At 34.3% G+C, this 25,147-nt stretch overlaps 3 protein-coding genes across 5 annotated transcripts; 1 reads left to right on the top strand and 2 right to left on the bottom strand.

Moving 5' to 3' along the window:
• The first annotated feature begins 1,011 nt into the window (after nt 1–1,011).
• Nucleotides 1,012–2,289, top strand: LOC142629014 (glycosyl hydrolase 5 family protein-like). The gene is made up of 3 exons (XM_075803018.1): nt 1,012–1,210; nt 1,365–1,511; nt 1,844–2,289. Exons 1-3 carry the CDS (start codon nt 1,012–1,014, stop codon nt 2,287–2,289), a joined length of 792 nt encoding a protein of 263 aa, XP_075659133.1.
• Nucleotides 2,290–4,118: 1,829 nt separating this feature from the next.
• On the bottom strand, nt 4,119–8,042 carry LOC142627244 (proteasome subunit beta type-7-A-like). Of its 3 annotated transcripts, none has more exons than XM_075801060.1 (9): nt 7,967–8,042; nt 7,693–7,851; nt 6,296–6,437; nt 6,038–6,134; nt 5,867–5,936; nt 5,667–5,771; nt 5,280–5,378; nt 5,098–5,185; nt 4,119–4,381 (listed from the first exon to the last, which is right to left on the bottom strand). In XM_075801060.1, the coding sequence occupies exons 2-9, from the start codon at nt 7,834–7,836 to the stop codon at nt 4,305–4,307; spliced, it is 822 nt and encodes a 273-aa protein (XP_075657175.1). In that variant the 5' UTR covers nt 7,837–7,851; nt 7,967–8,042; the 3' UTR covers nt 4,119–4,304. The 3 variants fall into 3 exon arrangements, with proteins under 3 accessions (XP_075657175.1, XP_075657176.1, XP_075657177.1); XM_075801061.1 differs by having other exon boundaries at nt 7,693–7,854; nt 7,967–8,036; XM_075801062.1 differs by having other exon boundaries at nt 7,693–7,827; nt 7,967–8,026.
• A 1,947-nt stretch (nt 8,043–9,989) lies between these two features.
• LOC142626760 (cytochrome P450 86B1-like) lies at nt 9,990–11,674 on the bottom strand. The gene has a single exon (XM_075800462.1). It carries the CDS (start codon nt 11,672–11,674, stop codon nt 10,106–10,108), a length of 1,569 nt encoding a protein of 522 aa, XP_075656577.1. The 3' UTR covers nt 9,990–10,105.
• Nucleotides 11,675–25,147: the final 13,473 nt, after the last annotated feature.

Raw genomic sequence — 25,147 nt, 5'->3', positions numbered from 1 at the left:
TTACACCATTCAATATTTTTTAATTAGATGCATATTTGACAAATCTACCGTTAGATTACATTATCTTCGTATATTCTCCATACTTGCAAAATTTCAAGGTGATCAATGATTAATAGTCATATCATCAATTAATTTTTTATATTCAAGTTTTTGCAGTTTAAAATAATGCATAAAAGATGAATTTATAGATCAAATAGTAAATAACATCCAATTGACATGAAAATTGGCATAATTGTTAAGAACATATAGAAAATGTAATTCAACAATGGGATTTTCAAAATATGAATTTTATAACAAGTTATTGGGTGGTGTAACATTGCTTAAAACTACATCAGATGTAACTTGAACCTCTCTCTCTCTCTCTCTCTCTCTCTCTCTCTCTCTCTCTCTCTCTCTCTCTCTCTCTCTCTCTCTCTCTCTATATATATATATATATATATATATATATATTGCATGTAGTTTTCGACAGGATTGTATTATTTCTTTATGTGCGCAATGCCTTGTAAAACGTTAAAAAAAAGAAAAAGAAAAAAAAAGACCAAAATATAATTAACTTATCTATACTATGCTTAAGTTCCAAGTTTATTTATTTATTTACTTTAAAATGATACACAAAACATACATATATGAATTGAAAACATCCTACTGAAATGAACATAAATCATTTTTTTTAATAAGAACTTTAACATGCATGTTAATGGACAATAGTTTACATCAAATTGAGGTATAAATTGATCGAAGTCTTAAATGGTTGCCCTTAGAGCATTTGTTAATGGACAATTTTAGAAAACTTTTGATACTACTTTGATAAAATATATAAAAAAATATAAAAATAATCAGTTACTTTTTTCTTTTCTCATAAAAAGTTTCTAAAAATAATCGGTTACTTTAAAAAGCGAACTTCAGTGGACCTAGCCTACACAATAACCACACATCTAGATTCACGTGAAAGATACATTACATGGCTACACGATTCTAATTTCAGTTTTGCAAATGAAATGAACTAGGTACATGCAAAAAGGAGCTGAAGCGGTGCATTTAGCAAATCCAGATGTTCTTATCGTTCTCTCTGGCTTGAGTTATGACAAAGACTTGTCATTTCTCCGTAATCAACAAGTAAACCTCACATTCATTAGAAAGCTAGTATATGAGGTGAACTGGAATGGGTTCTCAGATGGAAAGGCATGGGAATCTGGCAACCCAAAATCAAGTATGTGGGAGAGAGGTGGATAATTTTGTGAGATTGTCAGGATTTATGTTGGACCAAGGTTGGCCATTGTTAGTGAGCGAGTTTGAAATGGACCGAAGAGGAACCAATAATGTGAATGACATCGGTTATATGAATTGCTTCTTGGCTATTGCAGCTGAACTCGACCTGGATTGGAGTTATTATTTGAGAGATGGGGTAATTGGGTTAAATGAGTACCATGGACCGCTAACTATGAATTGGACTGAGACCCGAAATTTAACCTTCTTGCAAAGGATCTCTGCTTTCCAATCTCCTTTTGGAGGTATAAATTATTCCAGTTTTCTTGCTCTTTTAACTCCAGTTTCGAATCATCTTGATTCAAGTCATGACATAACAGTTGAAGAGACCATTCATATGTTGTTTTAGTTAGATGACTTTTTTAATGAGTCATTTGACTTGTTTAATAATACACATTAATAATTTTATAAGTCATCACATAATAAGTCAGAAAATATAGGTTCAAATCAGTTTACAACCAAACTTTGTCCTTTGTTTTCTCCGGTTCTTAACTAGTTAGAGATTCAATAGTAATAGAGTAATTTTTTTTTTTTGAGAATCAAAGTAATAGAGTAATAATGCTTATGTCACTTTCAGGGCCAGGACTATCAGAAGCCAATCTACACAAAGTGATTTTCCATCCTTCAACTGGCCTGTGTGTCCTAAGAAAATCATTAACTGAACCATTGAGGTTGGGTGCTTGCACTGAGTCTGAAGCCTGGAGCTACACACCCCAGAAAACTTTAACATTAAAAGGAACATATTTCTGCTTACAAGCAATTGAATTGGGAAAGCCAGCAAAGCTTGGTATAATTTGCACAGGCTCTAATTCAAAATGGCAAACCATCTCAGATTCTAAAATGTATCTCTCATCAAAGGTTAACGATGGTTCTACTGCTTGCCTAGATGTAGACTTCGAAAATAGCATTATCACAAATACTTGCAAATGCTTGAGCAGAGATGACACGTGTGACGCAGGGAGCCAATGGTTCAAGGTTGATGACAGCACAAGAAGTTCAAGTTCCGCAAAAACATTCAATTAGACTTGATCTCGGCTTTGACTGTTAAGGATTTCGTATGGAAGTTTTTGAGATCAACATTAGAGCAACAAGCAAGGGAAGCTATTCACTACGGAAAAAAAAAAAAAAAAAAAGGACAGAAATTGTGGAGTTTCTCAATTCTCAGCATGCTAACAGATATTTGTCCACAGGAAATTGCAAATAAATAAATTTAAACGGTTTTTATTTGATTAAAGAATCTTAGATTAGTATACTGGAGATAATTGCCTGTGTAAATTCTCCAAATTAATAATTGGAATTATATACCGCGCAATTATCAACTAAAGCATGTGAACCCTATGGCTTAGATTATCTCTTGTGAGCAGATCCTTCAATCCTTCATAGAAGGGTCTCGATCCTTTCTGAAGCTTTGATTTTCTACAACCCTTTCGATTGAGTGTCATTGATGCTGCTTATCTGGTATGCTGATTTCACTGAGAAAATACCTCTTGAGTTTGGTACCCAAATGAGTTTATCTTTCTTAGGCTTGATTGGGATTGGAAGGGAAAGGATGGCTTGGGCAGAATTTAGCTTGAACAACTCATGTATTAAGCTTTCCTTTCAAGGGTCAGTCCAAATGAGCTTATTTGTATCTGCTTGCAACCTGGGGATTGGGGTGAAGTTCTATAGCCATGGCACCCAAGGGTTAGTCCATATGTTGATTGATGCTCCATCCCCAATAAGATAGCATGCACTCTTGGCTATAATTTTGTCTGTGCTTTCAATGGCTTTCTAAATAGGAGAAGCGGTCTTGGGTGGGGGTTTATAGAGCTAGTCTTGTCTTACCTTGTACTTAGCTCTCAAGACTGACATACACAAACCATCTCTTTTAGAGGCAATCATTCAAGTGAGCTTGGCAAGAAACGTATTGTTGATGTCCTTGGTTTTTTTTAAAACCTAGTCCACCTTTGCAGTTTGGTTTACAAAGGTTATCCCATGCTAAAAGAGTGAGGAATCTACCTTCGAAGCCATTTGGTTTCCACCAAAATTTGTGAGCAAGAGCATATATTTTGTTTCAGGTTTTGGCAAGTGTGCTACAGAAAGACATGACATAATTTGGAATGGCTTGAATAACTGAGTTGATAAGTCTACCTCTCCCAACCCAACATAGTGTCTTACTCCTCCAATCCATTAGCTTAGCTTCAAGATTTTCTAGAATGTACTTGAAGTCCGTGCATCTCTTTTGAGGATAAATCTTTAAGGGTACTAGTAGCTTTGGACCCAAAACCTCATGGATCTTTAGGAATTCTATGGTGGAAATACCCTAAAAGCTCTAGAAGAACTTAATCCTTAAGCAGTCCATTTTATTTAAGTTATAACCCACCTAATTAGATAGGTGTTAAATGGGTAACGCATTGGCTACTCACGGAAACCAATCAATTTTTTTTTCCTAATTCTACCCTACCCCAATATCCATTGAAATGACAAATATAACTCTAAACCTCTTAGATAACTAAAGTTACTCCTAGAGGGAGAGTTTTGTGTTGCACTCAAAAGCGCCCGAGGGTTACGTGTAACATAATCAATAGTTTACACCCAACACAATACCAAAGAAAGGTTAATTGTTACACTAAACTTTAAGAAGGTTTTTCACCCAAAAAAAAACCTTTAAGAAGGTTTCAAGTTTTATGGGAAATTACCTATTAGAGAAGTGATATGATGGTTAACTTGAAGAAGGTTAAGTGTTAGTTGTTACAGGAAGGTTAACTTTTAAGAAGGTTAATTGTTAATTGTCATTTGTGTATCTTTCTCAATTTCAAAAAACTCATACCTTTAAACCTCAAGTAATTTTTAAAATTTAAAAATTTTAGGCATGTCACAAGATTAAGGCACTCACTATGATTTCCAGCTTGAATCTGCCAAACATAATACACCAAAGTTTGAAATTAACCATTAGACCTGAAACAGTTCATTCAAATCACTCTACACAAATAGATCTAAAGCAAAGGAAGTATAATAGAAATTCATTCAAATTGCAACATGGAGTTGAATCATAAATCTTATTCTTCCATTGTATCCCCTCCTCCAATCACTTCCACCATTTCTTTCAATGGTGTGATCCTTGTCAATAGAACCTCTGCAACCATGAAAATTTGATGGTATCAGATGATCAATAAATCATGGATGCATCAATTTGCATGCAGAACATAGATAGTATTGATTGTCCTTGCCTGATGCATCTTCTTGAATAGAAATGAAAGAATAGTATATAAAATGAATCAACGAATAAATTGGTAATCATTTAACACAATTAGGCACACTTACTATAGTCACAAGCCTTTCATACATCCTAAATATTATTGTAACAATTAACTGGATTCAAATAATTGTGATTAGCGGAGACACCAAAGTGTCATAACCTTCTGCTGAATTTTTTAAGAAATGGTTAAGTGAAAAACAGAAACAGAAAAATGACACTGCATTGCTTCTTTACTAAAAGGAGAAAGAAATAGAAAATAAGTACATATTAAAAGAGCTTGAGACATTTCATTTATTCTCCGTTGACTTGGCTAATTGTTGGATTCAACTTGCCACTGAATCTATTCTTCAAATCCAATCTATATTCTAAGGAAATTTATATTGGGCCCAGAGAACAAGTGAAAAACTTTACCCAATCAAGGAGAGGAAAATTTAAGTATAAACCAAACAAAGTGCAAATAACTAAGAATTAAATTTACTATAGCCAATTAATACTTTAAACCATCCAAAGTTAGCTTCATTCATCAATAGATAAGAGCATATAAGTCAATTAACTTCTAGACGGCTAATGATTCTTAGGATTGAATTACTAACCAGTCTTCTTGGGAAATGAAAATCGTTTGGAACTGACATAGGTGCGAGGATTTGGTAACTGGTGGTTTCTCAAGTACTCTTTTTGTCCCTAGACAAACAAGCATAATTAAAATCAGTTAGTGACACTGGTCTAGGTTGAGAGATAAAAAAATTCAAACAAAAAAGAAAATTAAACCACAAACCTTAGTTATCACACAAACATCTACATTGCTTCCACTTCCTAAGTCATTGAATATGCCAGAGCAAATAGCCTCACACACCAATTTTATTCCTTCTTCTTTCTGTAGAAAATTGTATTTGAAAATCATTATCCACAGAAACATTAAAATATATAATTTCCAACAACAAAAAACCAGCACCTGGTTATTAGAACAATGAACTTCATCTCAGAAAACACAACTACAACCAAACTAGAAGAATCTTTTGCAAAGTAGACTAAGTCATGTTCTAGTTTTGTTTAGTGATGACAGAAGAAATAATTTTTGACTTAATTCCGCAGAGGTTAGGTACACCACAGTTGATGGTAAAAGCACTTCCAATCATATAGCAGAGACAATAGACTAGCTTACTGTCAGCCCTTCACGGTACTTCGACTCAAAAACAGACATTGCAGCAAGAGAACCAGATCCCATTGTAGCAAATGGCAAGGTGTCTGTTGATCCATGAGGGTAGATCTGTGCAATGAAATAAATTCCAAAACTAAAATCAGTATCATGAAGAACAAGAAAACAATATATGTTCAAATGTTCATGAATTGAACCCAACTCACAGTGTGCAAATGTGGTCCATTAGCATCAACTCCACCAAGCACCAAAGCAGCTTGAACATGACCTTGGTATCTAAAAAAGTCTCAAAGAAATTAGACCTCCTTGTCCTTATTATCTACTAAAAAGTATAGAGCTACATTGCCAAGGACAATGTCAATAGAAAATGTGCTTACTTGAAAAGGTGAGACTTTAAAAGAGTAAGAGCAGTGACAACCCTAGATTCTCGACCAGTATGATACCGATGTAGTTGCAGCTGAGAACTGACCATGTCTAGAAAAGACAAACGGCAAGGAAAGCAAAGTATAAGATAACTATAAAAACTGAAAAAGAGTTAGATAGACAGATGGAGGACAGTTTTAACATAGAAATAAATGTATAGCAGAAGCATAAAAAACAGGTACAGGCTACATTTTCTTATAACTCAAAGATACCTGTTACAGCCTCTGTATCAGCAGCTGTTCCTGCTCCGCAGCAATAAATATTAGGCGCCATATAATGAATTTTCTCACAATTCTTATCACAAACAATAGGTCCTTCAGTGGCTCTTGTGTCTGCCCCTAGAATGACACCATCCTGGTGACAAATTGAGAAAAGTATATCAGCAAGTTGAAAGAAACTTGAAATCCACACGAAATATAAGGGATTAAAAAAATTAATGACTGGTAAAAAAGTCCTACCAAGAAGTTCACCACAAAAGAATACCAAATATAAAAAAATAAATAAATAAAAGGCACAGTCCCCACCCCCCTCTCTCTTTCTCTCTCTTTCCAAAAAGCAAAACATAAGTGCTCAAGTTCATGAGGGCATTAGAGACTTGCAAACAAATTAATAAAAAGTATCTTCAAAAGAATTAAAGATTCAAGCATGCTAATAAACCCACTACAAAATTCCAACTGGGAGCATATAATGCAGCACTTTCAATAACACGAGTCCATATTCACACATAGAGGTACTTAGTGTCCATTTGGGTTAGTTTTTTTAAAATGTGTGTTTTGAATAAAATATCAATCTCAAATTTTTTTTTGTTGAAAACATGCTTTTAGAAACACAAATAAGCTTTTGATTAAATGTGTAAAAAGTATTGTTTCCATGAAAATTGACAACGTGAAATGAGGCAATTTTTAAAAAAGCACTCCATGAGCTGTGATTTGAAAACATACTTTTTCTCTAGTTTTAAGAATGAAATTTTCTTAAAAATGCAAAACCAAACACTAATATATATATATATATATATATAAAGCAGTACAAGACCAGGGAGACTTACTATTTCTAATAAGCTTTTTCACAAGTAAATCATGAATTTCCTTTTTACAAAATTCAACAGTTTCAGCATTCATTTGAATGGGCATATAACATTCTCATATGAATGGACCATTGGACCCTTAATCAATTTTGTTTTCAGGTCTTTACCTCATATGAGCATATAACATTCTCATCAAATTTAGCACAAAACCACAACATAAATTGCTTATGCTCCTTACTAACATAACACTAGAGTACTAGTGAGCAAACCCAATTTAATAAAAGGAAGTAACAACTCCAGTTTACTACCAGTGATTCAGCCCAAGTTCAATTTGTCAATATAAAATTTAAAACAATAAACTTTACCAACATGACATTTATTTCATTAACAAAAACTAGTCCAAAATCATTAAAAAAACTACACGTTTAAATCACATTTCTTTGAAAGACCAGCATGACAAACCGAATTTGACTCAAACCACAGGTGAATTAAGAGCAATTAACCCCAAAAAAGAGACTCACAATGAGAGAAAATCTAAAAAAAACTCATATAAAACATTAAACAAATTGATATGAAAAGGGTTACCTGAAAAATTAGACCCACAATAGTAGTTCCAGTCTTGCGATAAGACGGAGGCGGAACACCTTTTTTAGAAAGCATGCCATTCCTTCTGCACAAATCGAAACTGAAACCACCCTTTGGAGGAGCCTCCACAGCTACCTGAGACATTCTTTTTTTTTTTTTCTACTAACAAAGAAGACACAAAAATGAGATTTATGAAATACCCAGATGCTCTTTTCAATGATAAACTGGGAACCAAAGTGTTGTTGTGAAAGTTAACATGGGAATTGGAGAATACCTGAGAGATCGATAGGGAAAGCAGATGAAAGTTTGTGAGAATGAGATTGTGAGAGAGAGACAGAGTCCGAGAAGTTATTTTTAAGAGAGTATCTTGGAGCGGAAGAAATTTAAGTTTTCATAAACGACAAGTTTAATGTTAAACTAACTGTCGTTTTTAGCGACATTTGTATTTGCTATTTTGTTTTCGTTTAAACTTTAAAAAGTTACATACACTCTGTCGTATATCCTCCAATTAAATAAAACCACATCATTTTTTTTAAATTAAAAAAAAATAGAAACTAACATGTACAATTAAAATTTTAATTTTAGTCCTATTTACTCTTATATTCTTCCCAAAAAATTAATAAATAAATCACATAAGATAAACCAAAAGCTCTTTAAGAATATATCCGTAGTCAAGATCAGAAGAAGGCCAATGAATTTTAGCATAATTGACACCTCCTCTTGCAAGTGTTAAGGGGGGGGGGGTGAGATTATGTTCAAGTTCTATCGGGTGTGTGTAATTTACCGATACTAATAAGAAACAAATTGGAAGAAGCAAGTGTATTGTAGAGATTGTGCCTAGGATGGCCATTAGGCAATGTCCACCAATAATGGAGGTTGAGGAAATAGAACTGTTTGCAACTTAATTTCTTAAATAGAAAATGATTTTGATTATTTGGAGTTGGACTGTCATTTTATGAAAACTAGTTGCTAATTTGTGCAATTTTACATTAATGTGACAATACCCATGCACTATAATTAAATAACGTGTCTCCACTATTCAAAAGCTTAAAAATCCAAATTAAAAATGTTATAAATGAATACAAAGGAGAACTATTATTATAAGGAAGAAATCCACTTGTAACATGACACCCAATTTGTTCTAGAGAAAATTCAAAGTGAACCGAAGTGGACTAGAGTGAAATGAACTATAGTGGACTGAAATGGACCGAGTATACCAAAGCTGATCAGAATGGACCGAAGTGGACCAACTAAACTAAAGGTGATCGAATGAACCAAACTGGACTGAAATGCTATGCTGATGTGCCTCAACAATTGCGTAGCAATAATAAATCATACACTTCAAGTTTTAGACATTAATAGATAGATTGGATATTGGGATTCAGATCCTCTAGAGTTCCTAGGGTACTCTACCAAGTAGAGTTCATTAAATCCTAACCACTCTTTAATGATTTAATGGTCTAGATTCTGCCATGTCAGCATTTCATTAACAATCATCTTAATTATTTTGTTTACAACATTATTTTATTATTTTAAGAATATTATTAATGAAATGCTGACATGGCAGAATCTAAACCATTAAATCATTAAAGAGTGGTTAGGATTTAATGAACTCTACTTGGTAGAGTACCTAGGAACTCTAGAGGATCTGAATCCTGGATATTGTGGGTCTAATTTGGCTATAACTGGAAGGTGTAAGTGTAATTTATCTTTTTTTTCCATATCATTTTTTTTTCTTTTGTAAATCTTGTTTTTTTATTATTAGAGTAATGCTACAAACACAAACTATTTTACAATATTTTTATAAACTGTTAATGTGGAAAATTCTTACTAGTTCTAAAACATAACATTTTTACTTGCAACAATTATTTGGAAAATACTAAAGCCACATCAGCAGTTTGTAAAAATGTTGTAAAATAATTTGTATTTGTAGCATTACTCTTATTGTTATTATTTCTCCTTATCATTATTTATTTTTATAGGTTTTATGATTTTTTTTACATTAAAAGATATTGATAAAATAATGATGACTTTTTTCCTTTTTATTTCTTAAAATAAAAAGTAGTACAAGATTTTTGTTTTTTTTGGGGGTGGTTGTTGTCCCTGTTGCCGGGCTCTGCTCTTGTATGCAACATCCAAAAACACACACATATTTATATATTGATATTTGACACATTCCTTAAATATAAATCAAGATTTATTGATAGCCATTTTGTAAATTTAACACTTCTTTTAAATTATGAATACAAGGTTCAACATGCATTCCACTTTATTTACATATAGTCTAGTTAGCCAGAACAGCAATCCGAGACACATTAGACACAAAATAGAACTCTAGTACGTAGTTTCCATTAACTCAATGAGTCTTAAAAATTTGGGACATATGATCTCGACCCATTGTGCTCAGCAAAGCTTATGCAACGCCAACCAACCTAGGCTTGATAGTCACCAGCAATCCATGCTTCATATAAAGAGTGGTTGTCAGTTTTGGATCAACTTTATGGCCTTCAACAACCTTAACTTCATATCTCAACAGGATTGAAGCAGCTACCATTTTCATCTGCATGTAAGCAAATTTCTTTCCAAGACACAATCTTGGACCGGCATTAAACACTACATATTTGAATTGATTCTCGCTGACAAACTGCCCGTCTTTAAGCCACCTCTCTGGCTTAAACTCCAAGCAATCTTTTCCCCATATGGACTCCATTCTAGCCATTGAGTAAATACTGTAAATAACCCGACTCCCCTTCTTAATCATGGTGCCATCCGGGAAAACATCGTCTTCTATAACCTGTTTGAAGTCAATTGGCACTGAAGGGTAAAGCCTCAGAGATTCTGACAATGCTGCTTGTAAATACACCATCTTCCTTAATTCTTCCACTGTAAAAGCCACATCATATGGTTCATTTTTGCACTTGCGATTACACAAAATTTCATTAATCTCACTGATAATTGTGCTTTCGATCTCTGAGTTCTTGTGTACTAACCAGAAGAACCATGCCAATGCCACAGAGCTCGTGTCTCGCCCTGCTAAAATGAAACTAATGCAGAAATCGCGGAGAAATTTGTCTGAGAAATGATTTTTCATACCTAGTTCAGAGTCCTCAATTAGTCTGGACAAAAGGTCAGAATGATCATTTAAGCTTCCAAACTTCACTAATTCGTTCTTTCGATCAGTCACTATCTTCTCAGAAAAATCATTCACGATTTTTATTGCCTTCTTGAGCCGTTTCTCATATCCAACTCCAATGAGTCTCATCACTTTCCATACAAAAGATGGCACCAAGAATCTGAATAGAGTGAATTCCGTGGCTTCTTCAAAAGCTTTTGCAAAAGGAATTTCAGGTAAATCAAGGGCCAAGCACCCAGGATCAATGCCAAGAGCAGCGGTGCAAATGTTATCAAATGTGAACCGAAGAAGCACTTCTTGGAGATCAAAGCTATCCCCTGACTCCATCAGTTTCTCTAACAATTTTAGTAGCTTCTGGTGCACCAGGTCTTGCATGGTTTGGAATGAGTACTCCACAAACCTGCTTGAATGCATCTCAGAAGTTGCGATTCGTCTTTGTTCCTTCCATAATTGATCATCAGCATTAAAAATACCATTCCCAAGCAAGTCATAAAACCTCTCTATATAGTGCTTACCTTTGGGGAAGTTCTTGAACTTTGTTTTAAGCATATATTCAATGTTTGAAGGTACAATGGTCATGATTCCATAGGATCCTCCCACCCACATCCCTCTGAAGTGGAAGGTACCCCCAGCTTTGATCAAAGACCTGGTGAACCAATCATAAATGTTGTTGATATGAAGGAATACCGAAGGTAAGATCCCCACAACTGGCCATGACATTGGACCCTTGTTGGTGAGTCTCTGAAGTATACAACTAAGAATGGATAGTACTAGCAGGGATATAGAAACTTCCCAACATAAGTGAGTATACAGCCATTGTATTGAAGAGAAAACAAGATTTCTCATCATTGCTATATTTCTTGTACTTTGGTGAATTGGCAAAGATGAATATAATGCATGATAGAGCGCGAGGGATGGAAGTGATCATTTGTAAAAGAGAGATTTTCATATAACAAGAAGAATAGAAATAGTAATAGAGAGTTTGAAAGTGATTAATGATTGCACCAACTTCTTTGATCCTGACTGAACAAAGAGATAGAGACTAGAGAGAAGACTTGCCGTGTTAGGTTTTTAAACTAATTTGAGACCTAAGAATATGAATGTGAAATAATCATACTAGAGGCACTCGTTTTCTTTTGTATTTCCTTTTCATATGAATTAGAAGATAGTGTTAGGTTTAATAGATTGATAGCAACCCATAACAAAAAGATTGAGTTTTATGAGTCACAAAGTGTTGTATCTCAAGTTCAAGATGATGACCCAAGATCAGCCTGAGAAAAGAGCAGTTTATGGAATCTGGACACCTAGTTGACACATCCTGGATCTAGCGATAATTGTAGGTACAGATTTTGATTTGACGTGTTTTTCATTAATTCGATTGTGTAAATGAGTTTTTTTAACCTTAATTTGAGAGTTTATATAAAGGCTCATTATGCACAGGTTTTACATGGGTTGTAGAGCCGTAGAGGCTAAAAAGCTTGTGCTATTTAGAAAGGAAACCTTAGCATCCACCTACTCAATGCGTGAGTTTATAAGCAAAAAAAGAACCACCATCCATGATGTTGATGTTGCAATAGTGCAAATTAAGTCCAAAGCCACAAAGCCTACACATTCAAGCTATTGTGAAGAATCTTCAAGTTGGTACATGAAGTCTTAGAGTGGATAGTTCGTGTGAAGGAATTCATAATAGAAGAGTCCAAGTAAGTGGAGTATGGTCACACGAGTAAATCACTGTGAGAGGTAGTAATTAGGAACATGGGTATGTTTCAATTGTCAAAACTTCAATTCTATTAGTGAATTTCTTCTTGGAGTTGGTTTTTCTCTAGTATTGTTATTCTTGAGTTTTCCACTTTGTTTCCATATTGTTGTTTTCTTTATTTACTACTTTATTACTTTATTGGTGACATATTTAATTTGAGGTAATTAACCTGAAATCAATTTGAACTCATGATAGGTTAAATGTACAAAGTTGATTTAATCCGCTTTAAAATCAACCAACGTGGTCTAAATTACTTTGTTTATTTGATTGTTTTGTTTTGTTTTTCTTTCCAAAATTTTTAGTATTGGCTAATTCTATGACAAGATTTATTCATAACTGTTCAATATGGTCAATTGTAAATGTATGGTGTAATTAAGGATGGAAACCGAAGAATATTGTTCATTATGTTGAAATGAAGATTTCTCTAGCGGAGTTTCTTGATCGGTCGCCTAAACTAGGGATTTTGTAATAAAATTTTGTTAGGCTTTAACAAGACTTTTAATTGAGCGAGCCTATTAAGAAAAGCCACCTATCTGGACTTTCACGACTGATTGCTAGCAAGCCCTAAACAAAATTTCAATGAATTTTCAACCCTAATTTAGTAAGAAGGAAGATGACCACACTAAACAACTAAAAACCCAAAAAAAAAAAAAAAATTTAGTTCTTGAGTGGTAGTTTATTTCCAAGCAAAAACACCACTACCTATGCATTTGAGTTGCTGTATGAAACCACAAAAATGAAATCACATCTTCAAGAAGCTTTGGAACGATCAAGAGATTGGTTTTGCGGTTAGCGGATTAACTTGTGGCAACAAGTAAATTTCAAAGTGGGCTGGTTGAGTTGGATTTGGCCATGGAGTGTTTTACGTATTGGGTTTTCACATTGTAAATTTGTGTGTATATGTTCTTTTACTGTTTTTTTTTTTATTTATATCTTTATCCATGCTCTATAGTAAGCTTGAATATTAATTAACTGACTAGCTAGTTGAATATTGAATAAATTATTAAAAGTGGTAGTTGAGCCGATTAGGAATCTAAACGAATATTTCAGTTTCTTACGGGGAAAAAAAAAAGGAAACGAAGAAATAAATTAATCTAAAATTGTAATAGATATCTCTAGAGGAACAATATTATTAGATGTCATATACAGGTGCAATAAAGTTTCTGATAATGCAATTAGGCAGCGGTGTTTCAGGTGGCAACTGGCAACTATTCCAGATGTTTGATTAGAGGTAAATACAAAGCACTCGCGGGTTGTGTATAAATAAAAAGTCTTTATATATCCAATGATTTCTTATCAAAAATTTTCAGAAGAACTTGTTATTTGCATACTTGGAAGTATTTTTTGAAAGCATTATTAGTTGATTACTTTGCTTATTTATTTATTTTTAATTTAAATCTGAGATAGAAATTCTACTTTACCATAATTTAAGTATATATATATGTGTGAAGCTTTCTTTTAAAGACTTGAACCTTAACTTTTACCCTCCAAACCACTAAAACTGGTACTTAAAAAGTGCCATCACACTCAAGATACACGGTGATAATTGATTACTTTGCTTTTGTTGTTCTGGTTGAGATAGTGCTTTATGTGGAGCCTGACTTGCCACAAGGCATGTCAAACATGGTATGAGAATTAATATTTGTTAATGCTAGTTGATGTCTCGCGCACCAGATGGAGGACTTTAAATTATCTTTGTAAGAAATTATCTTATGGTTCATATATATTTAAAAAATCGAGTTCAATTATATCATTATGCCATTAGGAAAAAAAAAAATTTTAACATTAAAATATTTAAATATTTGAACATGTTGTTTGAGTGATTAGCCAAATAATTAATTATTTTTCGTCTCAAAAAAATAATTAATTATTTACTTCCAACTTAAGCATAGAGTTAATTTTTAATATTCTTGATTGCATGTTATTACATTTATTTTCTCTTTTTCATAAAAAAATTGCTTTTGTCTTTTGCTAGACTTCGTTATAATTATTTCCAATGCAACTAAATTTGGGTAAGACTTTCATATTCCAAATCGAATTTTCTCATATAATTCTTAGAAAAATAAAAATAAAAAAGAAATTCATTTTATATAGATGATTAGTGCAATATTTATAAATCTTTAATACATGAAATAAATGTAATAACCCTATTAGTAATCTTCATAATTACATAGCATAAATTGAGGGTGTGTGTGTGTTACACTTGGTGTAACTCTAATGTGGCGTTTGGTACGAGAGAATCCACATTACTCCTGACATTCAGATTCCTAGGAATATGATTCTTTGCAATTTGGATGCTTAGGAATGTAGTTATTCTTATGTTTGGTTTCATTGGGAATCTATTAAGATTCCTATGAATGTGAGATGATAATATTTGGTTTATTCATATGAATCTTAAATGAATTATTTATTTTTCCCATGCTATCCTTAGATTTGAATGTGAATTACCAAGTCCTTAAAAAAATCTTTCTCTATATAAATAATGAAAAACAAAATATAAACTATTAATTATGATAAATTCATTAAAACTATAGTCTAACATTTTTAAATGATAAGTACAATACAAAAACAACTTTTTAAATTCTCAATTGCTTTATTCTTAATAATAATTTTGAAAAGAGCTTAATCTATAACAAAACAACTATACAACTTTTAAGTCTATAAGACAATAGAAAATATATTGATGATTTGTTTTATATGTTATTTTAATTGCTTAAATGATAAGGAAAAATTGTTAAAATTGTCAATTTATAAAAAAATATAATTTCCTTTAAACTTGAGAATCTGGATACCCACCTGTTCTAAAGGGAATCCACATTCCTATTGAGAGGGGTTTAAAAGGAGAATCCAGATTCCTCTGGCATTTGATTTCCTAGCGTGATTTGCAACCAAACATAGAAATCTTTAAACATTCCTAGGAATCCTAAAACATTACGCCATACCAAACGCCACATAAAAATTTACACATTTTCTAAACCATTGGATTTAAGTAGATCCAATGGTAAAAAAAAAGATGTTCATTAATGCTGATATTCTAATTAGGATCTCATTTATTGTCCCTTACTTATGACATTCCATACCTATCTTTAAACCCAAAAACAAGTTTACGTTTCTTTCTGCTCTCTCTTTCTCCTCCACCTCTACCACAAGTTTCTCTCTCCTCTCTCTTTCTCCTCCATCGCTCTTCCACCTCCACTGACATAGGGTTCCACCTCCACGACCACATAGAATCTGAGACAATATATATAATCGTCACATAGCAAATCTTTAGAATCCTTCTTACATGTCAATTGTCATGACACAATAATCTTTAGTCTCATATAAAATGTGTTTGGTCACATCTTGTTGAATGTAACTAAGTGTTCCAGGATGTATGAGAACTAAAAGGGTTCAAGTGTGTTAAGTGACTGTATGAGTTCTATGGTCTCTATATATATTAACTTGGGCATAGACAAATGTATTCCCTAAACACCTTCAAATATACTTGATTGGCCTTGCATATAGTAGCCTAAACATATTCCTTCACATGCATTTGTATATGCTTTATAGCCTATCATATATTTTCTCCTTTTTATTTATGCATCATAGCTTAAAAATTATGCTTAAATAATCGATACATTAGAAGACTATTTTTATCATTAATTTGTTATTTCCATCTGTTAGACATACTGAATGAATGTATTGTATTTCTCAAAATCATAGAATATACATGAGTGCATTTATATAGGAGGCAGATGTGTGTAGAATAAGTAAAAGTGTTATACAAGTAAACAAGGTGGGCCTAAAGTCCACAACCCAATACACATTAATAGTGCCCCTTAAACTAAAGGTGGATGTGAGACCAACTTAAGGTTGTCAACCAAAGCATGATGGCATCCCTTAGGATGTGACTTGGTGAAGATATCTGCAAGTTGATCTTTAGAGGAGACCGAGAATAGCTTGAGAGCACCATGGACAAGATGATAACGGATAAAATGACAACTAATCTCGATGTGTTTAGTGCTTCATGGAAGACATCATTGTGAGCAATATGAATGGCACTCTGATTGTCACAATAAAGAGCAGTAGTAGAGGATGTGAACACACCTAAGTCTTTTAGAAATCATCATAGCCAAAGGAGCTCAGATGTGGTATCAACAAGGGCACGTTATTCTGTTTCAGTACTGGAGCGAGCCACATGGGTTTTTTTTCTTGCTTCACCAAGAAATCAGAGAAGAACAAAAAAAAAAGCAATAACCAGTGGTGGACCTGCAATTAGTGGGATTTCCAACCCAATCAGCATCAGAGAATGCACGGAGAACAAGACGAGACTTAGCTGAGTAGAAAAGGCCATGGAAGAGAGTGTCATTCAGGTATCGAAGAATGCGCAAAATAGCAGCAGAATGAGTCGATCATGGAGCAGACCGATACTGGCTCACCTGGTGAACAGCATAGGAAATGTCTGGACGAGTGATAGTGAGATAAACTAGGCTACTAACCAATCGTCTGTAAAGAAAAGGATTAGACAATGGTTTCCCCTCCCAGGAAGTCAAATGTGCATTAAGTTCCATTGGAGTGTCAACAGTCTTACTATCAATGAGTCAAACTCGAGATAAAAGTTTAGAAGCATACTTGGATTGAGAAATATAAAGACCATTTGTAAAATAAGTGATTTCAAGACCCAAGAAATAGTTGAGATGTCCAAGATCTTTTATCTCAAACTGCTAACTGAGAAAATCCTTGAGGTCTTGAATGCCACTGAGGTCATCACTAGTTATGATCATATCATCCACATATAAGAGAAGCAAAATGGTGCATTTGTCAGTGCGACGAAAAAATAAGGCGAAATCATAAGGACTGATAGTGTAACCCAAGTAAAAAATGGTCAAGTTGAACTTGGTAAACTAAGCTCTTGGAGCTTATTTAAGGCCATAAAGAGTACGTTGAAGGTGAAAAACCTTGTTTGATTCAACAAAGAGACCAGGAGGAGGTTGCATATAAACTTCTTCACTTAAATCCCCATTAAGGAAGACATTTTTGACATCCATCTGAAAAATGTCTCATTTACTAGAATCGACAACAGCTAAGAGGGCACAAATAAATGAAATACGAACAACTGGGGTAAAGGTCTCTTTATAATCAATCTCATATTCCTGTGTAAAACCTTTTGCAACAAGACAAGCCTTATAGCGCTCAATGGACCCATCAGAGCGAGTCTTGATTTTGTAGATCCACTTACAACCAACCATAGATTTTCCAAGGGGGAGAGTCACCAAATCTCAAATATGGTTTTTAGATAATGCATCAAGTTCCTCTTTCATTATAATCTGCTTGGAGGCCTCATGATAGGTGTGAGGCTCATGCAATGTAGCAAGGGTAGTATAACAATGATAGTCAAGTAAATATGCAGGAATTGATCTTACTCGAGTTGAGTGACGAGATGGAATGTCTTGTGCAAGATCTTCAGGTGGAGCAGGAGCAGGGGACCCAAGCTTAAGATTGGTGGCTCATCTTCGACCTGTTCATATTCCACCTGTTCATTAGAGGATGATCCAAGAGAGACATTAAAAATATCTGGTGGTTGGATAGAGAAGTCTATAGGAGGATCAGGAGTACCTATAGAGGGAATATGTGGCTTATTTGGAAAAAGTTTCAAGACAGAAGAGGTAGATAGGGAGGCACAAAAGTGAGAGAGCTTGACAAAGGAACGATGTTCCTAAAAGAAAACATTGCGGGAGATGCGAAGACGATGAGAGACAGGATCATAACACCGATACCCCTTTTGAGTTTCGCCATAGCCAAGAAAACAACAAAATCTAGACCGAGGCTCAAGTTTGCTATGCTCATGTGGCTGAAGAAGAACGAAACAAGCAGAACCGAAGGAGCGAAGGTGGTGATAGTCTGGAGGTGACCTAAAAAGACGCTCATATGGAGTTTGATTTTGGATAATAGGACTTGGAATGCGATTAATAACATGAAGAGTAGCTTCGCCCTAAAAAGGAGCAGGAACTTTGGCAGAGAGAAGGAGAGCACGAACAATGTAAGGATATGACGAAATTTTCATTTGGCTCTACCATTTTGTTGAGAGGTACCTAGACAAGTTACTTGATGAACAGTGCTATAGGAATGCAAAACAACTTGGAAAGCATATTGAGTATACTCAAGAGCATTATCAAATCGAAAAATTCTAATATTTTTGGAAAATTGAGTTTCAACCATTTTTACAAAATTAGAATATACTTGCAATAATTTAGAACGATGTTTCATATGAAAAATTCAGCTATAGCAGGAATAATCATCAACAAAATATCGAGATCCACCAATACTAGAGACAGAGGAAGGCCCTTAGACATCAGAATGAATTAGGTCAAAGATATCAATAGACATTGATTCACTAGTATTGAAAGGAAAAACTGGTTATTTTCCTAGCTTACATGAAACACAATCAAAATTTTCTGTGGACATTGAACCTAACAAACCTTTAGAAGCTAAGTGTTATACCCGAGAGGAAAATGCATGACCAAGTTGAGCATGCCAAAGTGCAAGGGAAGGAATAGAAGAAACTGCAGCAATTGTAGCAGCAATAGAATTAGGAGCAACAGGTGGAAGATGAAGGTTGTCCATAGGAAACATACGCCCAACTTTGAGATCGGTCCCAAGCTCCTGTCCCATCCTCGGATCCTACACAATACACCTAGAATAATTAAAGGTAATGCGTAACCCAACTCAACTAATTGGCCCATAGAAAATAAATTGTAAGAAAGGCTAGGAACATTAAAGACCCCAAGAACTGAGATGTTGGAGGTCAAGATAGAACCTATATTATGACCGAACATTGTGGAACCATTAGCTGTGTAAATATTAAGAGGGTTTGGTGCGGGATTAAGTTGAGAAAATAAGGATGAATAAGGTGTCATGTAGTTGCAACAAGCAGAATCTATAAACCAAGAGGAAGGAGATATACGAGATAAAGCTGAGAGAGAAGAGGAATGAGATGCATTACCAACGATACAAATGGTATTGGCGATGATGTTTTTAAGGTTATCTGTGAAAATGGTGAAAATGGTGAAAATGGATCCTAAAGACTTAGACTGTGCAAAGACAAGAGTCATTGGTTGGACACTTTCAGTGTTAGCAACAGTAGCAGCAAAAGTCAACGAAGGCTAATGCGTCAAGTCAATGGATGACGCCAACGGCTGATGGGCACTAATGTAAGTAGATGACGTCAGCAGTTGATGTGGCGCTAACGTAAGCAGATGACGTCAGCTAGTGCTGACGTGGCAGGATGACGTCACAAATGACGTCAGCGGGTTCAAGGGCGGCATGTGTAGGGCATGAGGCATGTAGATGACACTGCAGAAAACTGTGGCGGCGTGTAGAGGCAAGTGCAGCGTTTGATGAGGTCGATTCTTTCTCGATGATGTAGATTAGAGGAAGATGATTTCGACAGTGACGGCGGCAACTGAATTGGAGCAACCCTTATGGCGCGTAAGGTGCGTGGAAGAATTTTGCCGAAATTTTGACTGGCACGTGGTAGCACGTGGATGGTCAGATGGTGATGGTTCTGGTGGCGTTATGTAGAGTGGTTGAAAATCTACACGATGATATTTCTTATGTGCGAATCAGAGCTCCAATGTGAGAGATCCGATGGAGGCTGTGGTCTTGGTGGTGGTGAGCGAACTTCAGACAGTTGAGATTTAACCTTGAGAACCTCTGACAGAGGCTGAGCAATTTGGAGAGGACACTAAAAAGGTCTACTGACTAGAGAAGTTGAGGCAGTGAAAAATATCAACAAAGACAAGACTGCAAGACACAAGAAAATTAGAACAATGGCTCTGATACCATGTTAGAAATACTGAATAAATGTATTGTATTTCTCAGAATCATAGAATATACATGAGTGCTTTTATATAGGAGGCAGATGTGTGTAGTACAAGTAAAAGTGTTATATAAGTAAACAAGGTGGGCCTAAAGCCCACAACCCAATACATGTTAACACCATCACTTATTATATTATCTTTTACTTAGGAGAAAACGCAACGATAGTAACTAACAGAGAACCCATTTGTGTGAGAATTGGACTTGGCTAGCCCAAAGAACCTGGGTCTAACCACTAGCCTATCAAAGCACAACACTTGTCATGGCATAAAGAGACCCCAAAAACCTTCCTACCACAATAGTCCCAAAATCTCTAGAATCCTTTTATAGTAATTTCTTCCACAAATGTCACTTTCACACGACGCAGAACCTTTGAACTCCAAGGATCACCTTGAAGATTTGTTGTAGTGAACTCAATGGAAACAAATCTCGTTGGTTTCAAAACAATCTAACAATCACTTTGTTTGGAATCACAAAATGGGTGGGTAGAATTGAAGGAATTTTCAGATTGGCACAAAGAAGAAAATGCATAAGGTATTCTCTGTGTTAATCTTTGTGTGACAGTTTTTTCTCACTTGAAAATTTGTGCATTGAGCGGTTTGTATAGGTGTATAGAGTAGGTTAAAAGCTACCATGAAAGCATGAATCCTTTTCCACATAGAATTTAGAGTTCTAATTCTGAAATCCCACTTTAGCTATAACCTCAAGCGAGTGACAGGCAAGTTTTGGGCTGCTTTAATATTTCACTCAAATGAGAACTAGTTTCACTTGTTCGAATCAGATTTTGCTTGAGCGAAACCTCTAGTCTTCAATTTCTTTGAGATCTTCAATGCAACTCCTGATAGAGTTTTCAATTTCTTTGAGATCTTCAATGCAACTCCTAATAGACTTTTAAAATAAATCAAATACAACCAATTCTAAACATTTGAGCACAAATTTTGTTATGAAATTAGTCAATACTTTTAAAAACCTAACAAACCCCAAAGAGGGGGAAAACCCCTCTTTTTCCTAGTCCAACAACAATGATTTCATTTTTACTAAACTTGAGTCACTCTAAACTTCTGAAAATGAGGAAAACATTTTTTATAGAATATTTTACATGGAAAGAAACAAATCTAAACTTCTAGCAACTCAGAAATTTTTAGAGCTCTTGGGAAAGATATTTTCGATTAGTTGTGTCTTTGCTTTTGGTAATTTTCTTGGATAAATTAGCAGTGGAGCTAAGATTTTAGTTCAGGAGGTGCAAGATTGAAAATAAAAATAATTGTGGCAAAGTGTGCCACATAGGATAATTGTGACAAAGTATGTATAGTTGTGTGTGGTACAAGTATTATTGTTTTTCTCTACTACTCACAAATCATAATAAATCACTTCAACAATAATAAGTCTAAAATTACATAAAAATTTAACAATTATTAAATTGGCAAGTTGTAAATGATAAAAAATAAAATAATGTTAATAGTAAGCCCAAACAACTTAAAAACTAAACAATATGAAAATTTGTTATAATAAATATTATGTATTTAACATTTCTCTTTTAATAATTATAAAATTTCTCGTGAAAAAAGTTGTGTAGGTAGCATTATTTATTGTTGGTGAGAGAGGTTAAAATGTTAAAAAGGCATGAGAACATGTCAAACGCATAAAACTTTGAGTCTTATGTGGGACTCATTGAACTTTGTTTTAATTATAAAATGACGAAAAAAGTAATATGTGTTCTATGGACGTATGAGCTTTTCATTAACTTTGAGCCTTAAGTGGAAAGACTTTCTAAATTGTGGTGAGGGGCAAAATTGAGATGAACCAAACTGAAAGGGAGCAAATTGCTGTGTAGGCATTATTAATATTATTATATAGAGGTTTGGGAAAGGTCGGGGGCTATTGCCCATTCTCGCACGGTCGCACCCTTGGCTTAGCCATTGGATGAAATCATCGCGTCCAGCATCAAAGAATTGGTTATGAAAAAGAAAACCCTGGTAAGCTTTACTCTTCTCATCTTTTATAAAAGACGCAACGTAAGATGTACCCCACAAAGAATGGTAAAATTTGAATGTAACAAATCTCTTTATTATACAAACTTATTTGAAACGGAAAATATTAAAATTATTACCAATCTTATAAAAAGAAGCTTACAAAATAACGTGACGATAAATATGATAAATGTCATGTTAATAACATGATAAATTAATTTTTTAATTAATTTTAAAAAAAATACCAAAGCTACTACAAAAAGACAAATCCTCCACCGACCACCATTCCATTTATCATCGATGGCTATTCAAATGACTTGGCTTCAGCTCAGAGTATTGGTCTAACTAGAGCGGTTTGTGTTCACCCCTAATTGGTGCCAATTCAACAATATAATAGACATATGTCGATTTTTTTTTTTTATAATTGATAACACATTAGTTTGTAAGGTTAATTTAGTATAATTTATAGCATTCTAACATTACATTTGTTTTTTTTGTCTTTAAAAGTTGACATATTAATTTTTATATTTATGTAGTAAAATGCATAGTTTACCTAAAATTACTCAAGACCAAATTTTTTAAATAATTATAAAAACCAAACTATATTGTTAGTTAGCCAAGGTTCGAAACTAATTTGGTATATAACAAATCGAGTCTTTTGGACTCGATTTTGGAATGCTAAATCGAGTTCACTAAACTCGATTTCAACATTGTTCGTAGCTGACGTGAAAAGTTGGTCCACGTAGGCATAGAACTCAAGTCCTATGGACTCGAGTTTTGTCAAATAGAAATCAAGTCCTAAGGACTCGATTTCCTTTTGTTCATCATCTTCTACCTTTGTTCTTTATTCTTTTTTTTTTTCTCCATTTCATGTCCCGTTCTCTTCTTCCCTTCTTTCTCCATTTTAGGTCCTGTTCACATCTTCTTCCCTTCTGCCAAGCCTCCAAAAACCCAAGCCATTTCTTCCTTCTTCATCTAAATCCATTTCTCAAAATCCCAAACCCATTTTTCCCAAAATCCCAAACCCATTTCTCAAAATCCAAACCCATTTCTCAAAATCCCAAACCCAAAACCCATAAACAAATACAAAACCCAAAACAAATCAAACACACTCTCCACTCCAACATGTTCTTCTCCTCCACTGGAGTGGCAATGAGAAACCTGGGTTTTGCATCATCTTCTCCACACCATCGCCTGAAGCTTTTGCCGCCGCTAGGTTGCTTCGTTATTGCTTCTCTGGTTTTTTGGGTTTTGCATCATTGCATCTTTCTTCTTCGTTGTTGATCGGCGTTTTGATCTCAGGTTGTTGATCTTTGCGTTTTGATGTTTGGGTTTTGATGATCTCTGCGTCTGGGTTTTGCCTTTTTTACTGCGTTTTGATCTCTGCGTTTGGGTCTGGGTCTGTGGGTTCGTCTGCAGTTAAGCAAAACTAAATCGAGTCCTACGGACTCGATTTCTATTTCACTGCCTACGTGGACCAAGTATCCACATCAGCTACGAACGATGTTGAAATCAACTTCAAAGCAGTCGATTTAGCATTCCAAAATTTAGTCTTTCGCACTCAATTTGTTAGATACCAAAATAGTTTCAAACCTTGGCTAACTAATAATATAGTTTTGATTTTATAGTTATTTAAAAAATTTGGCCATTACTCAAAGAAAAACATTAAAGCTATTACTAATTTTATTAAATAAATAAGCTGAAGAAGTAATGAATTTAATTTATGCCATATCAAGTATCAAAAATACAATAAAATTTGTGTTGTGTATTTAAAAAATGATACTTCAGTTTGTGAAGCTTATTTAATAAAATTTTAAGTGTCCCTGTCATTATTCTTTGATAAAAGTTGCCTCTAACTCTAGCATGACACACGCTCTACAGTGCCTTAAAGCCATTGGCTTTAAAAATGAATTAAAGTTCACAGTGAAAGAAAGACGTTATATTCTTTATAATTTATATTAATCAAATTTACTTGCCCCTATTACATTTTAAATCAGGTTTTCCATATGCTTTCCAAAGACTCAAACCTTAATTGTTGGGGGCATAAAACACAGTTATAGTTTGTTCTACGATGTCGTGTGCTTTTCCTGATGACATACTCACATGCAGCTATAGAAACTATAAAAGCTTGACTCACATGAGTGTCTTCATGAACTCTTGCTTCATTTCTAACTTTCGTTTTAAGGTCAGCGGCCACCACAATAATTGATAAATTGTATTGTTTTTTCAAGCTTTTTTGAAGAATTGCCAATACCAATTATCAAGCACATTTTCACTTGTCTAAATATTTATTTCTAGTCTTTTAGGTGTCTTCCCTTTAGTTCCTGTAGTTTCTCCTTTTCTTTATAGTTTCCCTCAGAATTAAAGCTAAGAATGTTGGAGATTTATTCCTATTCTTTAGATGCTTTCCCTTTAGTTCTTATAGTTTAACCTTTTCATTATAGTTTCCCGAAGAATTAAAGCTAAGAATGTTGAAGAACAACTCTTTGCTTTAAGAAGAGATTGCTTTTCAAACACAATTGAAATATCATGTACCTGCTCTACTTTCCCCTTTTAACTAGTGCTATGTGCTCTATTTTCTTCTCCGCTACACCAAGAAAAAGTGCAAAAGGAAAGGATTTGGATTCCCAGCTCAGATATTTTTAAAGTTTAAAGTAAGAACCTCTATTTAAAGTAAGAACCTCTATTTATGGTGGTCTCCATGTAATGAAAAACTGAAACATGGCTGTCCTTCAC

This window comes from Castanea sativa, chromosome 3, assembly GCF_040712315.1.
Source record: "Castanea sativa cultivar Marrone di Chiusa Pesio chromosome 3, ASM4071231v1".
In the NCBI taxonomy this organism is placed as follows: domain Eukaryota; kingdom Viridiplantae; phylum Streptophyta; class Magnoliopsida; order Fagales; family Fagaceae; genus Castanea; species Castanea sativa.
The sequence above is the reverse complement of the archived record's forward strand: the minus strand, read 5'-3'. Positions and strand labels throughout refer to the sequence as shown.